The sequence below is a fragment of the Xyrauchen texanus genome, chromosome 18, assembly GCF_025860055.1.
Source record: "Xyrauchen texanus isolate HMW12.3.18 chromosome 18, RBS_HiC_50CHRs, whole genome shotgun sequence".
Lineage (NCBI taxonomy): Eukaryota > Metazoa > Chordata > Actinopteri > Cypriniformes > Catostomidae > Xyrauchen > Xyrauchen texanus.
Window position 1 is genome coordinate 25,996,344 of NC_068293.1, and position 27,280 is coordinate 26,023,623.

General features: G+C 39.7%; 2 protein-coding genes across 3 annotated transcripts in view; one reads left to right on the forward strand and one right to left on the reverse strand.

Moving 5' to 3' along the window:
• The window catches only part of armc8 (armadillo repeat containing 8), a 40,709-nt gene extending 27,531 nt beyond the window's left edge, over positions 1-13,178 (forward strand). Inside the window, exon 23 of the transcript XR_007972500.1 lies at positions 13,070-13,178. The gene's annotated coding sequence lies outside the window, so the exon portion shown is untranslated. The remainder of the gene's footprint in view (positions 1-13,069) is intronic.
• kcnh3 (potassium voltage-gated channel, subfamily H (eag-related), member 3) overlaps positions 3,387-27,280 on the reverse strand; it is a 150,142-nt gene continuing 126,248 nt past the window's right edge. For both annotated transcript variants that reach the window (XM_052148849.1, XM_052148850.1), the window contains exons 11-15: positions 14,523-14,737; positions 8,182-8,438; positions 7,238-7,338; positions 6,613-6,665; positions 3,387-5,433 (exon numbers count right to left, since the gene is read on the reverse strand). In XM_052148849.1, coding sequence (XP_052004809.1) covers positions 4,507-5,433; positions 6,613-6,665; positions 7,238-7,338; positions 8,182-8,438; positions 14,523-14,737 — 1,553 coding nt within the window. In that variant the 3' untranslated portion in view covers positions 3,387-4,506. The remainder of the gene's footprint in view (positions 5,434-6,612; positions 6,666-7,237; positions 7,339-8,181; positions 8,439-14,522; positions 14,738-27,280) is intronic.

The window sequence follows — 27,280 nt, forward strand, 5'->3', positions numbered from 1 at the left end:
TTGGGAAATTGTTGCAGACTACGCACACCCCTTCATGGCAACAGTATTCCCTGATGGCAGTGGCCTCATTTAGCAGGACAATGTGCCCTACTACACCGCAAAAATGTTTCAGAAGGTGTTGACTTGGCCTCCAAATTACGCAGATCTCAATCCGATTGAGCATCTATGGGATATGCTGGACCAACAATTCCCCACCTCACAACTTACAGGACTTAAAGGATCTGCTGTTAATGTCTTGTGTCTTGGTGCCAGATACCACAGGACACCTTCAGAGGTCTTGTGGAGTCTATGCCTCGATGGGTCAGAGCAGTTTTGGCGACACAAGGGGGACCTACACAATATTAGGCAGGTGGTTTTAATATTGTGGCTGATTGGTTTACATATACAGTACAGTATGTGTGTGTGTGTGTGTGTGTGTGTGTGTGTATATATATATATATATATATATATATATATATATATATATATATATATATATTACTGTGCAAAAGTCTTGGGCACATAAGATGTTTAAGAAAAACATTAGTCTTAAGATGGTTATTTATATCTTTAGCTGTAGTGTGTCAATAGGTAATATACATTTTAGACTCCCAAGCATTCCTTCTGCAAATAGAATAGAATAGAAGAACATGTAGCCCTGCAACAGATGGCATGGCCCCACAGAGACCCCCACTGAACATAGAGTCAGTCTGGGATTACATGAAGAGACAGAAGCAATTGAGACTAAATAGATAGAAGAACTGTAGGTGAATTCCCTAAGAAGCTTGGAACATCTTATCAGCCAACAACCAAGAAAAACTGTGTCCAGGTGTCTCTAGGAGAATTGGTGCTGTTTTGAAGGCAAAGTTTGTCACACCAAATATTGATTTAGCTTTTTTTCAATGTATACTATACTTTGAATTATATTAATTGAAAAATTAAAACTAATTATGGCACTATTTTTGAAGAAATCCTCACAATGCAACATTTTTTACAAGTGCCTTACATTTTTGCAGAACTGTATATACAGTTGAAGCCAGAAGTTTACATACACTTAGGTTGAAGTCATTAAAACTATTTTTTGACAAGTAATTTTTCACAGCAATTTACAGACAAATTGTTTAAATTTTAATGGAATATATCACAATTCCAGTGGGTCAGAAGTTTATATACACTAAGTTAACTGTGCCTTTAAGAAGCTTGGAAAATTCCAGAAAATTATGTCAAGCCTTAAGACAATTAGCTTATAGCTGATAGGAGGTGTACTGAATTGGAGTTGTACCTGTGAATGTATTGTAAGGCCTACCATCAAACTCAGTTCCTCTGCTTGGCACCATGGGAAAATTTAAATAATGAGCCAAGACCTCAGAAAAAACCTTTTGGACCTTCAAAGGTCTGGTTCATCTTTGGGAGCAATTTCCAAATGCCTGAAGGTACCACGTTCATCTTTACAAACAATAGTACGCAAGTATAAACACCATGGGACCACTCAGCCATCATACTGCTCAGGAAGGAGACGTATTCTGTCACCTAGAGATTAACATAGTTTGGTGCAAAAAGTGCAAATCAATCCCAGAACAACAGCAAAGTATCTATATCCACAGTAAAAATGAGTCCTATATCAATATAGCCTGAAAGGCTGCTCAGCAAGGAAGAAGCCACTGCTCCAAAACCACCATAAAAAAAAAAAGCCAGATTACAGATTGCAAGTGGACATGGGGACAAAGATCTTACTTTTTGAAGAATTGTCCTCTGGTCTAATAAAACAAACCTTGAACTGTTTGGCCATAATGACCATTGTTATGTTTGGAGGAAAAAGGATGCTTGCAAGCCGAAGAACACCATCCCAACCATGAAGCATGGGTGTGGCATCATCATGTTGTGGGGGTGCTTTGTTGCAGGAGGGACTGGTGCACTTCACAAAATAGATGGCATCATGAGGAAGAAAAATGTTGTGGATATATTGAAGCAAAATCTCAAGACATCAGCCAAGAAGTTAAAGCTCGGTCGCAAATGGGTCTTCCAAATGGACAAAGACCCCAAGCATACCTCCAAAGTTGTCCATCACAAACCCCTGACCTCAGTCCGATAGAAAATTTGTGGGCAGAACTGAAAAAGCATGCATGAGCAAGGAGGTCTACAAACCTGACTCAGTTACACCAGTTCTGCATGGAGGAATAGGCCAAAATTCCAGCAACTTATTGTGAGAAGCTTGTGGAAGGCTACCCAAAACGTTGCACCCAAGTTAAACAATTTAAAGGCAATGCTACCAAATACTAACAAAGTGTATGTAAACTTCTAACCCGCTGGGAATGTGATGAAAGAAATAAAAGCTGAAATAAACAATTCTCTCTACTATTATTCTGACATTTCACATTCATAAAATAAAGTAGTGATCCTAACTGACCTAAGACAGGGAATGTTTTCTACGATTTAATGTCAGGAATTGTGAAAAACTGAGTTTAAATGTATTTGGCTAAGTGTATGTAAACTTCTGACTTCAACTGTATACAGGGTTGGGAGGGTTACTTTTGAAATGTATTCCACAACAGATGTAAAATAAAATTTGTAACATAGTCCATTAGATTATTCAAGGTCAGTAACATATTCAAAATACTTTAGATTACGTCTTCAGGACTGGTAGAGTCTTTCACTTGTTTTGTCTATAAAAAATCTGCCAGTACAGTAAGACAAAATACACATGTTGAAAATACATTCTCTAAAAAACCTAAATATCTTCTGCAGTGTTGTTTCTAAAACAATATTAATCAAATTGATCTTGTTTTAAGGATTTTCAGATATTTTTACAGGAAAACAATACAAAAATTATTATCAAGAATACGATTTTTGCCCTGATATGAAAGGTTTTACTAGAAAAAAATAAATTATGATCCAACGTAAATGTTCTTGTTAAAAAAATATGATCGTGCCTGGTAACATATGCATGTAAAATGGCTTGAAATAGCATTTTAGCTTAGCATAAAAAATAAATTTACACAAGATTTATTTCTATATTCTTTTGCCCCAAACTTACTTCAAACTTACTTCTCTGTCTGCTCGTATGAATGTAACACATCATAAGAAAGTGGTTCAAATGCATTTTGGATTGAATTATTTATATGTATAAATGTTTTCCATCTGAAAGGACTAAATAATAAATGAAAGAAATTACAATAAAATGCAAAGTAATCTCTTCAGTAATCAAAATACTATTTGAATATAACTGTATTCTAATTACCAATTATTTAAATTGTAACAGTAGTTCAATACAGTTACTAATATTTTGTATTCCCGTTACATGTATTCCATTACTCCCCAACCCTGACTGTATATATATATATATATATATATATATATATATATATATATATATATATATATATATGTGTGTGTATGTATGGCAAAAGATACATTTTGGACCCTGGTGTGTTTGTCAAGTATTACCCTTTATGCTTGTTCTAAACCATTCTTTTTTGTTTATTTAAATATAATATTATTTTTTTAATTTAAATAATATTTAAATTATTTAAATATAAGTTATCACTAAATTGATAAAATTGGATAATCCAGAAGTAGAGGACAGGCAATTCCCAAGGTCCTCATGGTTGACTCATGGTCACTGAATGTGTTGACTGGCCTTGGACAGTCTGGAGGAAACAAATCAAAAGTGTTATGGATATTGTGGTGTGACAGCTTCATTAATTTAACAAGTTTGGAAAATCAAGTGTGAATTTGTTTCAGAAGATGAAGAATTCATAGAGTAAAAAGATTGTTTTGATAATACAGAATCTGCAAGAAATAACAAACACCAGCTGACAATTGACCTTGTTTTCTGGTATGTACGTGACCAGTGCAAATCCATGCACATAACTGTGCATAAAAAAATCCCACTTTGTTATGTGAAATTGTCAAAGCAAGGTTTTTATGACAGCAGTGGGACCCTCACAGTTCAAGTCACCATGCACTGTGCTGATTACAGTGCCTGTGAAGGCCCTGCTAAAGAGGAACTTCTTGAATTTGTGCTCAAATGGGAGTGACTTACTGGTATTGGGTACTGAAGTGATGTATAACAGTGGCTCTGTTCCAAACCCTACACTGTCACACATTCTTTTCAACCTGACATGCTGTGTATTAAACGCAGCCCTCCTGCATGAGACAATGAAAGACCCGGCACAGCGGTCAAAGACACCGTCTAGTGCATGTTTACAGAGAAAAACAATGGAAAAACAGCGCAGATGGACACAAAATGCTTTTGATGTGAACAGCCTCTTAGGCAGCATACTTTTTCTTTCTAACAGCCAATAATATGTATGATGATGGTATGATGCCTAAAAATTCTGTCTAGGTAGGCAGCTCACTAGGGTTTAGAACAGAGCTACAATCTGTAGTCCTAAAGGAACAGCAATCAGTTTTGTCTCTTATCTCAGGTTGTAGGTGTGTTGGGGTCATTGCACTCGCCCACTTCTCGACTCTCTTATCCTCATTTGCTATTATAAGTATCCAGGTTTCTCTCAGTCTTTCTATCTCTCACAGTGGTGGTCCCTCTTCATCTATGAAGCTGATATGCTCTGTGAAAAGCCTCCCTCCTGCTGACCACTCTTGCATCTCAAACTCTAACTGAGGAGGACCAGGCCTGGGGTTCTGCTGGGGCCATGAAGTTCCCAAAGTGACATGGCTTTCTGACAGGGAGTCCAGGGAGCAGGGCAAGTGTGGGGAGGTGTGTGGGCAGGAGGGAGGAGTGCACGACCGTGGCTGGATCAGAGGAGCAGATGAGGAGGGGAGAAAGGGGCTAATCCTCAGCATGTGGTCACAAGGGGAGTTATTGATCGAGGGAGGTGCTGAGCAATGAGAGGGTGGCTGAATTGGGTTGTCTTGTGAGGGGGATGGAGGTAGCAAACCTCTGCTGTGACAGGCAGGTCGGGAAAGGTGAGGCCCCTGGCAGGGAGAACAGGAATGAGACAGCGATCGGAACGAAGGGAGTGACAAAGAAAATGTGAGAGAGGGATGGGTGGCTTGGCATGTCTGGTCCTGAGCTGCCTGGGCATAGCCTTGGCTAGATGGCCCTGGCCCCTCTGTTTGGGCAGTCACTGGAGAGAAAAGGGTTGGCAAGGAAGGTCCCCTTGTACAGCCTACTGGAGACACCTGAGCCTGTGCTTGGGATCTCAGCGGTGGACTAGTGGGTATGAGACAGCTGGGTAAGGCAATGCCCCTAGTGTCTGTGTTGTCCAATAGGGAGCAAGTAGGCATGAGCAGTGAGGACGGTGGAGCTGTTGGGGAAGGAGCTGGTGGTGTGGATATTGTTGGACCACTGCTACTGCTGGGAGACGGAGGCATTGTTGGACTGAGGGCTGTCAGGAGGGGTTGTGATCCAATGACAAGCAAGGATCGAAGGAGACGTGTCATTTCCTGTAGTTCTTTGCTCAGCTGAGACACTTGCTGGGAGAGACTAGTCATCTGTGAATATGACCAAGAAGATGCAAGTTATTTTCTAAAATCTTTTTTGATTGGATAAGCCACGTATGAAGCTTCTGAAAATAGCAGATATATGCACACTTGTAATCGCACATAAGTTGAATTGTATATTAAAGTGGTCAAGACATGTGGAATACAATTTTCCTTGATCTTTTGAAATATACGAGGTCATTGTACTATAAAAACATACTGTAAGTTTCAGAATTCAAAACTTCCTCACTGCAAAAAGAGCATTTGTTGAAACCAAGCAGCCAAAACGACTCATCCTCTACTTCCTCCACATTGTTATGTCCCACTGTGGTAGACATTTGCATCTGAACGCTTCCATAGCAACACATCAATGCCGACTTCACGTTATCATTTCCGTAGCCCTGCCCAGTAGCGGTGAGCAGTGAGCTGGCAGGTCAGTCAAGAGCAGAGGGCAAATCATAATTGTGGGTGTTTACTGTCAAATCTTCAAGGAGAAGCAGTACCAAAACCAAAAATTCCTGGCAGAGGGTCAAAATGAGTGCGAAAAGTGATCATATTTTACAAATATGTGCAAAAAAGTTTACTAAAGATATAAGTGAACCTCAAGGGAAAAAACTAATGTCATGACCCCTTTAATGCACAGTGAAGTTGCGTCATTGCATCATTACAAGCTAATAAACTTATTAATAAGTGTAATTATTTTATGGCTCTCTGGAATTCTTGACTCTTATTGGTCAGCTGTTGCATTATAGTGGTCAGAAAGTTGTCCCAGGCATTCTATTACCTAAATAGCTGTGCTAGTTTCATGTCTCACTCATCACTCTGTGGTCTTTTTCTTCTCACATAATAAAATAATATAAAGTCAAATTAATAGTTCACGTTTATTTAAAAAAAAAGTTGTACACAGCCCTGTAATAAGTGGTATAATGTGCAGTCAGCTAGAGATCATCACAAAATAATCTGACATTGCATCCTATTCACTCTCTCAGGGTTTCACGTATGCTAAAAACTAGCTGACTGTACATTATCCCTTACTTATACACACATATGTGTCCCTTAACATAGTGCTGTTTATGCCCTTTAAAAAACAATAAGCCACTGGCCTAACAACACCCAGATGTAATGCATGGCTTCTACTGGCTTTTATGCATGCTAATATGTTGAATGTGTTTGCGTGCTTGATGCACTCACCTCCTCACTCAGTTTGGTGATGCTCTGTTTGGTCTCCAGCTGTTCTTGGTTCACTGCACACAAACGCACATGAAACAGAGAATGTTTTAATCTTGAGTTGGTTGTAAAGACTGCTAAACATCTTTTTAATGTATAGAGGGAGGAGTGGATGTAGTGAAGTTAACCTACTCTCAAAAGACAAAACTACGGACCATTAGCTGACTATTAAATTGATATTACACACAATTGGCAAGAGATTTATTACAACTGAAAGCTCCAATCTGATTGGCTGATGTTACACAATTTCTGGGAGGTGGAGTGCACAGGAACAAAGTCGTGTTTGTGAGGTTTATGAAATGGAAACTTTGATTTTTGTATGAGACCACATATTCTTGAGCAACAAGATATTCTACTTTGCTTTAAATTTTATAAAGTAAAATTTCATATATAAAAATACAATATGTGGATAGCTGCTTTACAGCAATCAAAATGGTTGATTCATGGCCAGAGTAAGCTGTAATATGGAGCAATAGTTAATAGTGTAACTATGTGAGACTACGATTTACAGTCCATTTTGGAAAATTTTAATTCATAATATCATATCCCAGAAGATACTTGCTGCTTGTAGTTGTATGTGTGTTTGTACCTGGAGAAGGGGATGGAGGGCCACTCTGAGGTAGGCTGGCACCGAACTCAAACCTTTGTGTTGAGCTACAATTGCTTTCTGTCTCTATGCCATCCACAAATCTATAGAAATATGAAAAGAATGCATTATGTTGTTTATGTGCAGTTTATCCAGAGCTGACAGTTGGTAGGGGATTTAAACTACTGAAACATTTGTGTGGCCAAATGGATGAAATGTACATCAATAAAATATACAGTATCTATCAAAAAACTGATATCTCTCTATCCTCTCAAATGGATTTGTTTACATTGTTCTCACCAAATTGCAGCCTTAGATAAGCCATGATTTCCAAGTGTGAAATTGAAGGGCCAATCATTGGAGCAAGCAGCCATTCTTCCCAGACTGGTTGTCATGGTAGCTGGATACTTCAAAATTATGAATCAGTGAAGTTGTTTTGAGAGCCACCAGGGGGCCATAGCTCATTGCATTAAGATGTGATGCAAGAGTGCCCCAGTGTTTTATTAAATATACATTTTGCATCTTTATATTTTAATAAAGACTTTTTCCCATTAAAAAAATATATTATCATCATAACAAGTAGAGAGAAAAGTTTAATAATAATAAAATATCTATATAAAAATGTCTTTGTCAATAGTATTTGATATTTCCCACTTTAGCTTCAATGACATACACTCAAGCTGGCATGGACTCCACACAATGACCTATGTTATTATTCAATTATGATTTGAGAATGTTACAAAGTCTAGAGTATCTTTTGTGCTTTAATGGAAGCAAGACATTTCTAGTTTAAATTTAGATTTTCAATCCCAGATTTCCATCAGCACTCATTCTGTTCAGTTGAAGAAAGAGTTGTTGGTGTGTGTGTGTGTGCGTGTGTGTGTGTGTGTGTGTGTGTGTGTGTGTGTGTGTGTGTGTGTGTGTGTGTGTGTGTGTGTATTTCACACCTGGGGCTGAGTTCTGGAGGGGCGCTGCTGAAACTGACCACAGGAATCTGGAGAGTGGCAGGTCTTGCGTGGTCTGACGGAGGGCGGAAGGGGCGTGGGGGGAGGAATGGCGATCGTAGGGGTGAGCTGATGCCCCGGGTCAGGCGCAGAGGGGAACGTGGGGCCTTTGACACTGAGTGCTGCTCTTCATCATTCTCCTCATCCTCACGGATGGAGGGCAGTTTCTTCACCAGACCACCGTTGCTTTCCCAGTCCAGCTGAGAGACAGAGCAGATTCTATTAGTGATTTAACAGAAGACTCCTGTTTGTGTATAATGTAATGAATAATTTCCAATACAGTGCATATACTATTTTATTATTTATTTATTAGTTGATTGGAACGTAAGATTAATTCTTACAGTAATAATACTTTCATGGCCATTAAAAATAATATTACAAATAGATTGAAATACTGTTTATGAGCATGTAGCTTAGGATTGACAGGGAGCAATACAATTTAATAAAATACACAGTCAACATCTCTTTGAATATAAACAAGACTTTATTAACTAAACTAACACATAGACAAACAAATATAAAAATGGGTTGGTAAGTGAGCTTTTACAGAAGATGATTGGAAAATGAACTTTATGGAGTCTATAGACCTCGCCTTGAACAAACTCTGAGAACTTCATTTTGTATGCTGTGATTTGAGATTGGGTTATTAAATTATATTTAAAAAAGCACCAGATTTCAGCGAAAGTCAGGAAGTACTTGCGTTGCTTTGTTTGGTGGATGGGTGATGGAATGGCCAGGCAGAGCCCCGGAAGTGAGGCCTCCCACAATGGAGAATATGGACTTCCCGGGACAGATGTCAAAGTGTGTGTAAGCCATAGAGCAGAGAAGATAGAGAGAGGGGGGTTGTCCATGCTGGTTTTTAACCCCTTTGCTTTGTTCACACCCAAAAGAGGCTCAAACATACAGTACTTGTCAGGGTAATCATTTGCATAAGATGCATTTGTACATTTTAGGTAAAAATCCTTCACACGGCTGTATATTTGGATAGTAGTGAAATAAGAAAAGTCCAAAGTCCATGTCAAATGTCATGAATTAAGCTTCATGTGAGATGGTAGGCCAGAAACATGCCTCATGATTAGTATAATAATTTTAACTGTAGAGAGATGGTTATATTGGAGAACAACGGAATGTTTTTGTTCTGAAATTCCCATGGCAACCATGGGGAAGTTTCTTCAGCAAATATCTTATCAGTCTTATAAAAGAGGAGAGGGGTTTTGTTGTGCTCCCCCCACCCTCCATTCAGCTCTGTTCTTAAAGCAGTTAAGATTTGCCAGATGAAAGAAACACAGACTTGAGTGCTGCTCTTCATCATCATCCTCATCCTCACAGATGGAGGGCAGTGGACAGAGATGAGTTGCATTGATAACATAAGCTACTATAATTTCTTACTGCACAAGTTGAGCTTAAACTCATTTTTCTCAGACTAACTCTTAAAATGGTTGTTAGAATTGGTAGTTTTTATACTGCTTCTTATGCAGTCCAGAACCAGAAACCGTTTAGCGGCAATCCAAGTCATCATGGCGGTGCCCAGCGATTAGTCGAGAACACTGTGAATAGTCAAAGTTACATAACTAAGACAATGTTGCATTGTGTTGATTATTTTTTACAGTCAACAGAAAAGAGAATCAAGTGCCATGGGCCATGACAATGGCAAAGTGGCTCTGATGCTGTATTTCATTTATACAGAACAAAAGCCTAAAATCTAAGCTTACCTAAAACTTTAAAACTAATATTTTGCTGCCTTGCAAGCACTGAGGCTACCTTCTTAATATGCAAAGGTATGAATTAATTAATAAAAACAGATTCAATTTAATAAGAATATTCTTGGTCCTGAATAGTACTTTATTGTGTGCATCCTTTGTTAAATGGGTAGTAAAGTGTCACAACCACTGCGTGGCACAATAACACATCCTGTTGATTTTTTTATTTTATATTTTTTTGGCTCTTTTCTGTTTTTCTGCCTTTTTCTCTACCCTGTTGCTCCACTTTCAACCCAGTTCTCTGCAAATTTGTCAATAGTCCAAGATTAACAAATCTCAATTGATTTTTACCTACAAAACATTATTTTTATTAACTAAAATTGATTTAGATTTCTTTGTTGATAAACTCTTTCTGCACTGCATGTTTTTAGAATGTCATAAGGATGGCTTCAATGATCCCATGGTATGGCAGAAGAGCGGAGGGGCGGCATTGTTTATTTTTGTTTTGTAAAAGACTGTCAATCACCATCCATTGCTATGGGGTGGCAACACACAAGCAAAGTCCACATCCCAATATTTCTACCAAACTCCCTCCATCACATAACCAAAACCAAGCAATAATGCAGCAAACTATGATGCATGCAGTGCTTCCCCCATCCTTGAACCATTTCTGTTAATCACTTTGCTTTTTCTCTCCCTATTCGCTTTGACTGAAATCTTTCCATCTTTATTTCGCAACCCCCCTCCCTTTCTCTGCACCCTGCCTCTTTCTTTGCATCATTTTTTTGTCCTCTCATGATCTCCACCCCCACGCTCCATCTGCAGTCCCATACCCCACCTAAAGCGCAATTTATTTTTAGCCCTCTCCATCCAATCTTAGTAACACAGACCCCAGTGGCACGAAGTGTATGTGAGAGAGATCCTTAAATTAGTGTTTCCAAAGAAGTTTTCACTTTCTTTTCTTCACTCCTCCAGAGAGAGAAAGAGAGAGAGGTGTTTATGCAGGCACTTCCATATTTCTAGTCACCAAATGCAGTCAATCAAAGCTAACTAAAACAAGAAAGAGAGTGGAAGGAATATATTACCATTCTTTTAAGCCCTGCTGCACAACACAAACACGCATATAAGAATGCTCCCCCAATAATGACACTCTTTTTCTCACCTAACTTTGCAATTATGTGCAAATATGTGTGGATGTGTTCTGGGGTTGCATACGTGGAACTCTGGTGAAATGAGCATTACTGGTGAACCATTATGTATCATTTTCAAATTGTCTGAAGTGGTGTTTTCCCGATCCAAAAATCACTCCCACAATGCTAGGATGTTGTTGGTGGCTGCCAGAGCTTTGCCATGCACAGGCTAAGGTACTCTGAATGTTTTTTTTGCATTGCTTACTGGCCCAAATACTAGTCAAAAAGACCATTCTGCTCCCCAAGCATGGCTCTGGTTCCTCCTTTAATATATGTCTATGAGTTTTTTTTTTTTTTTTGCCTGTTTTATCATCTGGTGAAAATTGCTTTCTTGATCCCTTATAAAAATAGTTGCACAACTCTCCTCAACATGCTGCTTGATTTGAGGTATCATTCCTGTTCACAGCAAAAAAAAAAAAGAAGTGCGGGACGAGTTACGCATTGAATTTTATTACTAAGCATTGGGGGTTTATTCAAATCCTTAACCCCACATATTTGCAAAAGCAATAGTGATTCTGCCTTAGCCACCACCTTTAATAATAAATCGTATTATTTTTGTGTTTCGTATTTTCTTCTATTTTTTACATTATGTACCTGCCTCTCTACCAACCATCTGTAAGCAATTTCTGTTTTCTGCTTTCCATTTTACTATTTCCTCCTCAGAGCTCTCCCTCTCTTTATCTATTTCTCATTTTCTTTCCTCAAATAGCAATCTCCTTCTCCAGCTAGAGTGAAAGCTGCATGTTACACCTTGTAGAAAGCAGCACTGCAGAAAAAACAAGAGAAGAAAAATGAGGCACCTCACTCATTCCCCCAACCACTCGCTTTAGTGCTATTTTTATCTTCCACGATCCAATCTTAGCTCAAGGCATGGGGGACCCAGTCAGTGCGGAGTCCCCGCCTTCCCCCTGTGCTATTCTTAGCATCGGCACACACTCCAAACCGCAGTCTGCTGCTATTCCTGTCCCTACAAGTTACACTCAAGCCTGGGAGAGTGTGTGTGTGTGTGTGAGACTGAGAGTGGACACGTGCACAGGCACACATGTGCATCCTGAAGATGATGGGGTCTGGGCTTTATGTTGGGGAAAGGACACAGACTTAGAGAATGTGCGAGAAGGAAAGAAATATGCTTAAGCCAACAGATGGGTGATCGATTTTGTATTCTGCTGGTTGTGGAGATGGGTGTCGGCAATACAGCATTAAACACACACGCACACAAACACTGTATCTCCAGTCTGTAGGTCACATCTCATAAATTAATTGAGTAGCTTAGCTGGACACATACATAAGACCTAAGTAATCTCACGTGTCTTGACTAGAGATGCAGAAGGGATCTCAATAATGTCTCCAACTGTGCTCAGATTCAAATCAAATCAATCAAATCAAATCACTTTATTGTCACACTACCATGTACACAAGTGCAACAGTAGGTGAAATTCTTGTATGCAGGTCCGAGCAACATAGCAGTCATGACAGTGACGAGACATATACCAATTACAGTAAACAACATTTTTTTGCCATGATACAAAGACTGCAATCAAATGTTAGATATTTCAAATTAAACAGAAACATTTCTTTTCACATTCTTCCAAGACCAAATTATCTGCAATATGCAATCCATATAATTTTATAGCTTTATACTCTTACTGTATGCCAACAATTGTCATAGATTTGTATCTCCAAGGAGAAACATCTGAGACAAAGTTGAAGAAACTTCAAGCATAACTGAGTAGTGCAGGAACTCAAGAGCTAAGATAGAGCAACCACTGAACAGGATAAATATATACACTCACCTAAAGGATTATTAGGAACACCTGTTCAATTTCTCATTAATGCAATTTTCTAATCAACCAATCACATGGCAGTTGCTTCAATGCATTTAGGGGTGTGGTCCTGGTAATCTCCTGAACTCCAAACTGAATGTCAGAATGGGAAAGAAAGGTGATTTAAGCAATTTTGAGCGTGGCATGGTTGTTGGTGCCAGACGGGCCGGTCTGAGTATTTCACAATCTGCTCAGTTACTGGGATTTTCACGCACAACCATTTCTAGGGTTTACAATGAATGGGGTGAAAAGGGAAAAACATCCAGTATGCGGCAGTCCGGTGGGCGAAAATGCCTTGTTGATGCTAGAGGTCAGAGGAGAATGGGCCGACTGATTCAAGCTGATAGAAGCGCAACTTTGCCTGAAATAACCACTCGTTATTTACTCGTAACCGAGGTATGCAGCAAAGCATTTGTGAAGCCACAACACGCACAACCTTGAGGCGGATGGGCTACAACAGCAGAAGTCCCCACCGGGTACCACTCATCTCCACAAATAGGAAAAAGAGGCTACAATTTGCAAGAGCTCACCAAAATTGGACAGTTGAAGACTGGAAAAATGTTGCCTGGTCTGATGAGTCTCGATTTCTGTTGAGACATTCAGATGGTAGAGTCAGAATTTGGCGTAAACAGAATGAGAACATGGATCAATCATGCCTTGTTACCACTGTGCAGGCTGGTGTTGGTGGTGTAATGGTGTGGGGGATGTTTTCTTGGTACACTTTAGGCCCCTTAGTGCCAATTGGGCATAGTTTAAATGCCACGGCCTACCTGAGCACTGTTTCTGACCATGTCCATCCCTTTATGGCCACCATGTACCCATCCTCTGATGGCTACTTCCAGCAGGATAATGCACCATGTCACAAAGCTCGAATCATTTCAAATTGGTTTCTTGAACATGACAATGAGTTCACTGTACTAAAATGGCCCCCACAGTCACCAGATCTCATCCCAATAGAGCATCTTTGGGATGTGGTGGAACGGGAGCTTCGTGCCCTGGATGTGCATCCCACAAATCTCCATCAACTGCAAGATGCTATCCTATCAATATGGGCCAACATTTCTAAAGAATGCTTTCAGCACCTTGTTGAATCAATGCCATGTAGAATTAAGGCAGTTCTGAAGGCGAAAGGGGTCAAACACAATATTAGTATGGTGTTCCTAATAATCCTTTAGGTGAGTGTATATAAATAGCTATAACAAAGCTCATCTCAACAGCAGAGAAAATTATCCAAAACTTTGCTCATGACACTAGTTTATTTGTTTGCATGCAGATGAAAGTGGACTATCGTGTTTGCCTATTTTAATTATGTACTATTTATAGGACTTGTATCTGCTCCAAAGCCTGTTCCAACCAGACAATTGATAATCCAGACCGAGGCAGTGCATTGACTCCTGGCCTCGAGTTTCGTAAAAAATGCCTCAGTCCCTCAAGCACATGATTTGTTCGATAAAGTGTTATACATGCGCACCATTAACTTCACATGCACAGGCATAGAATCAAATGTAATATTGTGGGGTTGTCGCCCTTTGCCCTGAATACCATCATGTGTGCATGCAAGCATTACTCACGGCAGCTCCGCTGCCCTCCCGCAGGTTGTATGTGAGGTCGTGCTGAATTTCACTGATGAATTTCTGGGCGTATTCAGGATAGAGGCGCAACACTTCTCGCAGTCCCTTCAGGCTGATATACTGTAGGTCGCAGTATGTCAGCGCTTTCACGTTTGCGTTGGTCTTTATTACCTGCTCTTTCGTCAGCGAGTCTGATCCGATCAGGTCCCCCTTTCCTGTGTGAGGAAAACACATAGAAGTGAGTTTGTTCAGTTGTCAGTCTGTTTACTATAATGTCAGTTTTTGCACATTCTTTGCAGATCAGGCAACGCAGCAAACATGCCCACAAAATCCGTGCTAAACACAATTTTCTGATCTTTAAGTTCAGTTTTGAGTGCTATATAGAGGAGGATTCAGCAGACCCCTGCGATCAGGCTCACTCTGCCAGGAATGTTCAGCATCACTCCACTACTGTGATCCAGACTCCTGAATCATCTCTTTAACATGCCAAAAGTCAGCCTGAATACACCATCCATCTGGTATAAATCAGGTTATAACACTCTTCGTCATTTGATCATTAATTGTTGAATTACTACTGCCATGGTTAAAAAAACTGAAAATGGTTTCAAAAGTGCAGCCTTCTTTCTGCATGTGGTTATAGCGCAATATTTATTGCACCAGGGAATACACCAGCTATAATGAGTCTAAATAAAAAGGAGGAGTGGAAAGAAATGACAATGAATTATTTAGAATACTCAAGATGCAGTTTCAGTGCTGACCGCATCTGCTTAAATGAGATAAATAAATGTATTAAGTGAATAAGATGCAGTTTTCTAACAAAAGTGGCTAAACTGTTTTGTGAATTCAGCCGTTATTGTTTTTTTTTTTGTTTTTTACAATTGGTAGTATCATTTTGATCAGGCCGATTTTGGAAGCAGATAATCTTAGAACATATTTTCTCCAGTTTGAACATTAAACACTTTTCAATACCAGGTTTCAAAAGTGCTAAACATTTATACATCTTTACTATTGTACATTACAATAGTTGATTTTACATTTCAAATAATGTGTTTATTTATTTTTTTATTTTTTGTTAAAAAACATTATAGATTTAAAATATCGGCCATCTTATCAGTTACTGGCCATATTATTGAACAATTATCTGCTTTTGTTATCAGCCAAAATGTAATTGCCTGTGCAGCCCTGTCACATGCAGTATTCATAAAGTACACATTAAAGCTGTATGTTTATGTGTTTATGCATGCAAGATCCTGGCAGGATATTTAAACTTGTTTAGACATGCAAACAAAGAGATACAGCGAGTGTCAATCAAATTTAGATTCTAAAGTAATGAGCAACATTTTCTGTTTTGGTTTGAAAATAAGACTCAGATAGGTAGCACAAGGTAGCACAAGTTCTAAAAATATGCTCAGGTTTGCAAAGGGACTATGAGAGCAGTGACAAATTCTGAAGTGTGTGTTTGTGTCAGAACAATGCATTCTGGGAAAGCACACTGGTTGGCACACATTAGAGACAACTGAGTTCAGCAGCACTGGAAGACAGAGTGGAAGAGTGGAGAGAGATATTTGCCAGTCCATATTATCATCCTTCATCGAGTAAGCAGTTGTGGTAATTACACATGTGCCAAGAGGGTGATGGAATGCACATGTGTGCACATGTATGCAGAACATTTTTACAGGAAAACAATACAAAAATTATTATCAAGAATGTGATTTTTGCCCTATTATCAAAGATCTTACTAGAAAAAAGAAATTATGATCCAACGTGAATTTTCTTGATAAAAAATATGATCGTGCCTGGTAACATGCATGTAAAATGTCTAGAAATAGCATTTTCTATTTTAGCTGACAATTTACACAAGGTTTATTTATTTTATTTTTCCACTCCATATTGTGTAGGTACCCCTCGTGCCTTCAAAACAGCACTAACCAACACCAATCTATTCTTCTCACCACAATTGTACAGAGCTGTTATCTGATTTTTGTAGATTTGTCAGTTCGAACCAGTCTGGGCATTCTCTGTTGACCTCTCTCCATCCGCAGAACTGCCCCTCAATTGATGTTTTTTGTTTTTGGCACCATTCAGAGTAAATTCTAGAGACTTGTGTGTATGAAAATCCCAGGAGATCAGCAGTTACAGAAATACTCAAACCAGCCCGTCTGGCACCAACAATCATCCATACGATTATCTAATCAGCCAATCGTGTGGCAGCAGTGCAGTGCATAAAATCATGCAGATACGGGACAGGAGCTTCAGTTAATGTTCACAAAATGGGATCTAAGTGGTACCGTGGCATGATGTTTGGTGCCAGATGGGCTGGTTTGAGTATTTCTGTATCTGCTGATCTGGGATTTTCACACACAACAGTCTCTACAATTTACTCTGAATGGTGCCAGAAACAAAAAACATCCAGTGAAGGGCAGTTCTGTGGATGGAAATGCCTTGTTGATACAATTCTTTTTTTTCCATTGTGTTTTCAATTTCTTCCTTTGGCTGAAATAAGCCTTCTGTCTTAGCACTTCATAAAGCCATCTCTGTTTTTCTCACACTGCTCATTTGCCTCTTGCTCTTATCTGCACCACAGCTTTGATTTGCCAGTCCATATCACCTCTCTTTCAGTTTTATTGTGCTTTATCTGCATGAATAAGAATTGCACATTTGTTTTGCCAAAGCATTTGCAACATGCAAAGAAAATTGTGAAAAAAGTGCAAAAAGAACCAGACAAAATATGCACAGTAATTGAAAAGAAAGATTAAACAAAAAAGAATAAACGCTAAAGAATAAGCATTAAGGAATACTGGCAAAGTGGACAGTCTTTCTTACTGTGGCAGCTGTTTTCCAATATCTTCTTGTTTTATAGTGAGGCTGTGTCCAAAGAGTCTAGGTAGTTAACATAACATTGCATTTTACTCTGTTGTTGTTATTAACCTCTTTCTTCCAGAAATAGGTAGTATAATTGTTTCTCATTTCTGTTTAATCTTGTTGGGCAGTATTGTTCTGGAGTATAATGGGGATTAGTTGATGTTAGTGAATCATCAGGACTAAAGCTATGGACCATCTCAAAAAGGGGTCTGGTTTCTGTGTTCAGGGCTTTATAATGTTATGAGTGGGGGTTTGTTTGGTTTTGTATCTTTATAATTAGTTAATATTGGCCTAATTCTGCCCTGCATGCATTACCTTTGGTGTTTCAGTGTACACAAAAGGGCCTCTTCACAGAATTCTGCATGCAAGGTCTCAATTGGATACTTATCCCATCTGGGGAATTCCTGTTTTGTTAGTGGACTGAATCAATATTCCCTCTCCCCATCTCTATTTTTTCCTCTTTTCCTTGTCCTTATTTACCTTCTATCTTTTTCTGTTTCTCTGATTCAGGCTGAGTTCTCACAAATCTGACAGGCAGTAGCTCGATGGACCAATACCACATGTAACCTTTCTACAAATTTTAGGCAACAGCAGACATGAATCTAGGTAGAGGAAGCAATTTCATATCAGCACTTTAATTAAGACAATCACTCCCACTCCAACAGTACAGCTCAGAGACTTCTGTGGTTCATAGAATGGGTTTATTGCTGTCTGTCATGACTAATAGTTTTCACGCTGTGGAGGTGAGGGCGTGGTCGAGCGCCTGTCTGGGAAAAGAGAAAGTGATATGTACATCCACCTGAGATGAATTGTTACTAATTACTGTTTCTATGTGCAAAGTGAAAGTTGGGGGAGATAAGAGATGACCTAGTCCACTGAAAGAGGGAGAGTGGCACACATCAGAGACTGCGTGTCTGTTTCATAGAGAGTGTTTATGCTGAAAAGCAGTAATTTGGTTTCGTTTATGCAGAAACGCGGTTTCTGATTTGTTTGTAATAAACGTGACTCACATGGACCGTGGAAACTAGCTCCCGCTTCCTCCTTTATCTGCCCCAAACGCGAACCTTTACCACACTGGTGCCCCAGCCTCAGGGGTGTATTAACCATCCTGCTTCTCTCTCCCCCAGCTCTACCCATTCTTCCTCTCAGGTGGGGGAAGCTGCCACCACTAGTGTGGGTGAGAGGTTTGAGCCAGTCTGTTTGGAGTTGCGGGGAGCTGGGTCACCTCTGCGAATAGTGCCCGGTGATGGAGGTGGGGATGTTGATTCAGGTCTCCGACACTCCACAGGCCGCTCCTGATTGAGCTGGGATGTACCAAAAACCTGTGAATATTGGTTGGGGGGGTTCACATAAGCCTCGACTTCCCCAGCACATAGGGGAATTCCCGCTAGGGATCTTCCTCTGGAGTAGATGCGATACAAGACTCTTAAGCACGCGTTTGACCAAGTGAAAGTAATTGATGGTCAATGCCTTTAGCCACTCATTGCACTCACATATCCCTATTTCTCAATTATAAACGATTGTTGTATGGCGTAACGGAGGATGCTCTGACAATGAAGATACAACCCAGGTGTTAGTTCCAAGGAGCCGTCGGGAAATGTTGTTCCAGGTGGCTCATCATAGTCCAATGGCAGGTCACTTGGGACATGGGCCCGGACATAATCTCATGGCATGTTTCTATTGGCCGGGCATTCGTGGGGATGTTAGCCAGTTGGTGTGCGACATGCCAGACTTATGAGCTGGTGAGCTCCTTTGTGAAGGTCTCTCCTCCCAATTTTCCTTCATGAGGCCTAACTCATCACGGGGCTTACACCCATATAATATTTCAAATGGGGAAAACCCTGTGTAGGCTTGCGGGACTTCTCATACTGCAAATAACAGGGGTTCGAGCCACCTATCCTAATTCCAAACATTTTCATGAACTTACAAATCATATTTTTTAAGGTTTTATTAAATTGTTCGACCAAGCCATCCATTTGTGGATGGTACACGTTTGTCTGAATCAAATTAATATCTAATAATTTGTACAGCTCACATAGTGTATTTGACATTAAAGTATTCTTGACAAGAAAGAATGGTCAGCACGCGGGCATCACTTTGTGTTGGTTCTGGTGGACTAAGCAAAGTGATACTCAGAAGCAGTGCCTCTTCTCAACATCTCAGCACATTGTATTGCAGAGGCATTCTTCAGAATAAACTTCCAAGTGGGGATTCCAAAAGAAATCTTCACTGATCACAGCACTACTTTCATGTCACATACGATACGCGAGCTGTATGACTTATTAGGTATTAAATTGATTCGGACAAGCGTGTACCATCCACAAATGGACAGCTTGGTCAAACGATTTAATAAAACTTTTAAAAATATGATTTGTATGTTTGTGCACGAGGATGCTCGGAATTGGGATAGGTGGCTCGAACCCCTGTTATTTGCAGTACGAGAGGTCCCACAAGCCTCCACAGTGTTTGGACATAAGCCCCATGGTGTGTTAGACATCATGAAGGAAAATTGTGAGGAGGGACCTTCACGAACCAAAATGAAATTCAATAAATTCTTAACCTGAGAGCAAAACTCCCAGTGTGTGGTGTCTATCACAGGAAAATTTGCTACAGGAGCAAGAATGTAATTCCCAGCTGTATAACAGGGAGGCTCAGCCATGGGAGTTTACACAGGGAGATAAAGTACTAGTATTGCTGCCCACATCGAGCTCGAAATGGCAAGGGCTTGTGAAGTGGCAAGTGCCCTTTTAAGTCACACGGTGAGTTGGGGAAGTCGACTATGAGGTAGTGCGTATGGATAGGGGCGGGGCTCGTCAAATTTACCACCTCAACCTACTTAAACCATAGAGAGAGGTAGTCCCCATATCCTTGGCGATGGTAGTTGGGAGGAGCTCGGTCCAGATGTTAGTCTAAAATCCAATCAGTTCACTCTTGACACGTGTGGAGACCATCTCTTGCCATCACAATGTACAGCGGTTGCCAGATTGCAAAAAAGTTTTTCTGATGTGTTCTTGCCTCTCCCCGTCCACACTAACCTCATAGAACACCACATCGAGACAACCGCCGGGGTAGTGGTACGTGGCCGGCCCTACCGCTACCCGAACACAAAAAACAGGTAGTACGTGAAGAATTAAAGTCCATGCTCAGTATATGGGGTTAATAGAAGAATCCCACAGTGATTGGGCCAGCCCAGTTGTTTTGGTACCTAAGAGCGATGGTCCGGTTCTGTGTGTATTTTCTAAAAGTCAATGCAGTGTCAAAATTTGATGCGTATCCAATGCCTTGTTTTGACAAACTGCTCGATCGGTTGGGCAAGGCTCACTTTTACTCGACACCATACTTAACAAAGGGTCATTGACAGATACCCTTAACACCAATGTCCCGTGAATAAACAACCACATCGTTTGGATTACACAAATTTGTGACCCTTCCGTTCAGTTTGTTTGGGGCCCCGGCTACATTTTTGTGTCTGATGGACAGAGTCCTCAGACTGCATGCAATGTATGCTGCTGCTTATTTGGATGATATCATTATTTACAGTAATGATTGGCAGCAGCACATGCAGCATCTGGAAGCCGTTCTGAGGTTGCTGCAACAAGCTGGACTTACAGCAAACCCAATGAAAGGTGCAATTGGATGGGTGGAGGTACGGTATCTGGGGTTCCACATGGGGTTTGGGCCCAATTTTATAAAACCGCAGCGACTGCAACCTGCCCGACACCTAAGACAAAATAGGAGATGAGACAGTTCTTGGGGCTGGCTGGTTATTATCAAAGGTTTGTGCCCAATTATTCAGACGTCACCAGCCCACTGACTGATCTCAATAAAAAGGGAGCTCCAGACCCGGTCCAGTGGACGGAGCCATGCCAACGTGCTTTCACATAGGTAAAAGATGCACTTTGTGATGGGCCACTTCTGCATTCCCTTGATTTCTCTCACCCTTTTGTTTTGCAGATGGACGCATTGGACAGGGGGCTTGTTGCTGTTCTATCTCAAGTGGTGGAGGAGCGCCCAGTGCTGTACATTAGTTGAAACCTCTCTATGAGAGAGACGAAGTACAACACCATAGAGAAGGAGTGTTTGTCCATCAAGTGGGCGGTCCTCACTCTCTGCTACTATTTGTTGGGACGAGCATTCAATCTCTGTTCGGACAATGCCGTGCTCCAATGGCTCCACCGCATGAAGGATACCAATATCCGGATCACCCATTGGTATCTGGCACTCTATCCATTTAAGTTCGAGGCCAGGGGTCATGGACATCCTCTCCAGAAAAGGTTAGGCAGTCCGGATGGTTCCCTCGGCCTGAGTCGGCCAGTGGATGTATGTGGAGGTGAGTGCGTGGTCGAGCGCCCATCTGGGGAGATAGAAAGCAGTAAGGACATCCACCTGAGATGAATTGTTTAATAATTGAATTACTGTTTCTATGTGCACAGTGAGAGTCGGGGGAGATAAGAGATGGCCCAGTCCACCGAAAGAGGGAGAGTGGCACCCACCAGAGACTGTATGTCTGTTTCCTAGAGAATGCAAGAACCTGTGTGTTTATACTGAAAAGCAGAATTTTGGTTTTGTTAATGCTGAAAAGGGATTTCTTTTGTAATAAACATGACTCATGAACATGGACTGTGGAAACCGGCTTCTGCTTCCTCCTTTATCTGCCCCAAACACGAACCTTTGCCACAAACACTTTCATTTTTTATTAGTCATTCACTATTTGCTCTCTCTGTCTCTCGTTTTCCTTGCCTTCTTACTGTTTATCTCTCTCATGTTCTCATTCTCTCATTCTCCGGAGCCCCCTGTGGATTCCCAGGTCAAGCTGTCAGATCAATAACGCCACAGGAAAGTGCCAGTACTTTGCGTATGTGCAGTTGTGTGTTTTCAACATCAAACGCTCATCCTTCAAACATTAAAACAAACAGAATCTCAGTGACAGTAAGTGCATGGGAATGCAGGTAAGCTATGTGTTTGTACATTCATTCATAGCTCTTCTTATTTCCTCTTCTGTTGAAAGAATTACTAGTTTGATCAAGTTTAGTGTCCATCGACACTGAAGAGGAAATTTAGGTGAGATTTCTTAGCTTTGTGAGTCTGTAGAATCACAGCATGTAACATACTATATGTAGCCAAGTGGAGAAATTTAACTCTAGACATAAATTTGACATGGCCCCATTTTTGCGACACTTGTTTTCCAGCACTCTCTCGTATTGTGCATGTCTGCTGGTTAAAAAAGTAATAACATGTATTGTGCAAGAGAGCTCCCAGTTTTGTTAATTGGTTGAGAATTCTTGGGTAAATATTAAATTTTATACAAAAAGCTTATACATTGCATTAAATATGTTCATATGTCCAGAAGATTTGTATGTTAAAATTGAGTGTTTGTTATGGGATATTTTTGAAAGATGCATATGAATCGCATGTGTTGATTTTAACAACGTTTTGTGCACATGCGAGGACTGGGTATGTACATTTATTAAACATATTTATTCATAGCCCAGAGTGTTTTTCAATTAAGTGAACATGTGTAATGAGATACTGTATTTTATTGTTTTAAACTGTTATACGTGTCCTTAAAGCCTGGTTAAAAATGCATATAATACTGTGAGTGTTTAAGCATGTCGGTAGGCTAATTTGTATTTTCATTTGACATTAGGCTCTACCATATTTTGTTGTACCATATTTCATTTCATGTACTGTTTTTCGTTTTACTGTGTTCTATTGTGCTGAAATGTTTTATCTTTTTTTTATCTACACCCCATCGACCGCTGTTTGTTTTATATCCTGTGTTGGATTTGGCCCTGAAACTGACTATGTTTCTACATACGTAATATGCCCATAAACAAACATAGTACATTGCTGTCTTTGTTTACATGTCTTACTCCTAGTTTTGAGAACTTATTTTAACATTCAAGGTAACTTAATTCAGTGCTTTCATGCCATCGCAGGCTGGCTTTAAAGGAGCTCCCACATTACTCACATTAGCATTGCCATATACATTGAGCTCTATGGAGAGAAGCATCAGCTGCAGTGTTATCTCCAGCGAAGCATTGGGTTACTGTCAAGCTTTGCAATGTGGTGCTCAAAAGTTCAATAATTTCAACTTTGGCCATTTGCAGCTGAACTTTTGAAGTGGCAGCCTATGATTACTGGTCAACCTGCATATGGTAAAGTTGTCAAACTCATTCAAAACAACAGCAGGAGGAAATTTATTCCTAGTGACTAGTAGTGGCAACGTAATCATGATTGTTATAAAATGTCAATAATAAACTTTGGACCATTTTGTGGGATGCTCCCTTGATGCCTGGATGCTCCCTTGAGACCTGAAACTAAGAAAAAATAAAAGTGCACTCAGGAAGATTTTAGTTGGCTCTTACGTAACAGTACAAGTGGTACTTGTGGTTTTGGACTCCATACTGACACCAATCGTCCTGGATACTGGAAGTTTGTTTACTATGTGCTGCTGTTTTACACCGAATTCTCATACTACACACATCCCTATTATATATATATATATATATATATATATATATATATATATATATATATATATATTAGATTGTTCTCCTTGTTATTTATAATTTTTTACTGTTTAAGTTATCCGCTTTGAGCCAGTCTGTTTGGAGTTGCGGGGAGCTAATTTATTGTCGCTGAGGTATCTATGGTACCAGCAGGAAAGGCACAGCCCACTTCAAAAAAGCGGTGTGGGGAGCAACAGCTCCTTTGCATTTAAAGCTACAGACACTAAAACAGCCCATTTAGAACAGGGCTACAAAACAGGGATAAAAAGGCATGGTATAATAAACGATCTGTCAGGTATTTTTAGCTGAAACTTGACAGACACATTCTGGGGACACCTGATCACTTATATTACATTGTGTAAAAAGGGCATAATATGTTTCCTTTAATGTAATTTTGAGTGTGTCTATGGTTTAAGGAGGGTGTACCTGTATGATGGGTTGGAAAACTCAAGGATTAATAGTGTTATTTTCCTTTTTACATCACGTGTTGTTCTTAAAGCAAAAATAAACAAATGAAACATGGAATGTAGGCTGTCGTCCGCACAGCCTGACTGAAGCAAATTGGGTGCAATTACACGCACGATAAACCGAAAGTGAAGGGCTGATGGCTTGTGATGTGTGAATTGCTTGCACGCGCTGCACAAATCTGTTGGGTATACTGCAGTCTTGTCACATTTTAACTATTTGTTTAGCTTCCCATTCAGCTCATGAAAACAAGCTGCGTGATCATGAGGAAGGATTACATCAAGATGTAGATTGGAATGCAGGTGCGGAATTTATATAAATAAAATATAGTCTACTACACTCTCACCATTGCTGGCGTGCCAGTGATTTACTCCTGGTCTAGAGTCATTTTTAGAGTCTAGCAAGTAAAGTCAGAGCTTTCTTTAGAAGCTGTAAAAGCACGAAATATGTCTCAGACCCCCTGGATGTAACCGAAGACCTGAGCAGTTCCCTTCCTGTTTGCTGTAACTCCACCTCGGCACACACTTCAAACCCTATTCCCAGCCAACTCATCGTATCAGCAAGGCTTTTCAGCAGTGGAGAGACCTCCGAGAGGTAAAAAGCTTGAAGACAGATCCAGAAGTTGCTCTTTTTCTTCTTGATAGGTGGGTAACATACATTTTGCTATGTTTCACAGAACCCATATATGCCGTTTTTGCCTCACTAATGATGTCTAGTAGACAGGATTGGGGAGTAATGGAATACATGTAACGGGATTACGTATTTAAAACACAAAATATTAGTAACTGTATTCCACTACAGTTACAATTTAAATAATTGGTAATTAAAGTACAGTTACATTCAAACAGTATTTTGATTACTGAAGAGATTACTTTGCATTTTATTGTCATTTGTTTAATTTAATATTTAGTCCTTTCAGATGGAAAAGTGCATTTGAACAGCAGTGAAACACTTTCTTATAATGTGTTACATTCATACGAGCAGACAGAGAAGTGAGTTTGAATTAAGTTTGGAGCATAGGAAATAGACATAAATCTTGTGTAAACTGTCAGCTTTATGCTAAGTTACAATGCTATTTCTAGCCATTTTACATGCACAAGTTACCCGACACGATCATATTTTTTTATCAAGAAAATTCACATTGGATCATAATTTCTTTTTTTCTAGTTAGACCTTTGATATTAGGGCAAAAATCGTATTCTTGATAATCATTTTTGTATTGTTTTCCTGTAAAAATATCAAAAAATCCTTAAAACAAGATAAATTGGATTAATTAACTGTCAAAATTTTAAAGTAAGAAGAGAAGTTTCATAATTTATTCAAATATACCTTGTTATACATGTTTCCAAGCATCCAGACACCTCAGTTCTAACTCATTTTAATTCACCACGAACATCCTGAGACTTTAACATAAATGAGTCCTTGCATTACTTTCTGCAATTAATGTATCAATGCAACTGAAGAGACTTTTTTATTTTCCTCAAATACTGTTAAAGTTTACTGTGTACTACACCTCCTGCTTTCATGCCTGGCAAACTCGTAACGTTGCCCTTCTGTGTTACTATCTGCAACACTTGTCAAGTAGAGGTCCGAGTGGTGCTTGAAAAAAAATGTAAGTGGTGCACTGATGCCCCGGCGTGAGTTATGCGGAAGACTCTTACTGTTAGACATGTATAAATACAGTATGTAATTAATACAATTAATTGTAATTCACACATATGATATTTATTAAAACAACTGAGTAAATAGAGTGGTTGAATCTTGGATGATTTTTTTTATAGAGTTTATAGTAATGCTTTCTGGGATTACCTTTCCGCACGTAGAATACATTCGAATTTGACCAAAATTAGGTATCTAAGGCCTCATCCACACTAATTAATTTTCGTTAAAAATCTATTTTCAGTTTCCTAATCATTTTCAAAAATATGCAGTTATGGAGAGTGTTTTCGAACGAGCTAAATCAATGTGCTTTCAAACAAAGCATATTACATCGGATGTGACCCTAGAAGGCGGCATTGTTCTTTTTCCTGTATTTTGGAACAGCCTTTGCATCAGGAGTGCACCTATGATGCCTTTCATGCAGCTCACTAGGTTTTGGAAAAGAGCTTTGTGCAGAGTAAAGAAAGTGTGCTTGTATTTGCACATTCGCATTGTCAGTGTCTATTCCCCCCAACTGCATATTCGTTTTCCCATTCTTTAATTCATCCCCTTCCGACCCACATTATTTTTCATGGGTGTGTGGAGATCTATGACTCTCCCCATTATGTGTCAGCCTGTTTTAATAGTCAAAGCGTTTTAATAATTTATTGACCATCAATTATTAAGGGTGTGAGAGGTTGATGTGGCCTAGCGGCACACCAATATTTGATTTGATCAGAGGAACAGGGTCCAGGCGTTAAAGAAAGACACACACACAGGAACCTTTAGCTCGGCAAGAGCTCTGGCGTATCATTTACTGTGACCTTTTGAGAGCCTTTAATCCAGATTAACTATAAGGACTGTACAAGAGGGTGTTTAGATATGACAAATTGTTTATTTATGATGGAAATCTGTTAAAATCTGAATTAGAAATGTAGACTTAAGTATGAAGGATAAGAAGCATTTTAGGCCACATTATTTATATTAAATATATATATATACAACAGTTTCTTACGGTCCTCGAATATGATTGGACGAGAGACGTTCCATGAGCACTGATAGTCTGACACCATCAGTACTCCACATACATCAGTACGTTCTAAACTAAAGTGGAAGAGCATTGTATATGTGTTAAAAGCTACTGTTTGACTTTTTTTTTTTTTGACATTACATACGTTAGCCAGCAGGTGGTGGCAAAAGATAATTTTTGTGTGTAATATGAGCCAGTTAGGTGACGTGAAGTGAATCCACGTCAGCTGTTTTCATAAAACAGCTCTTTGT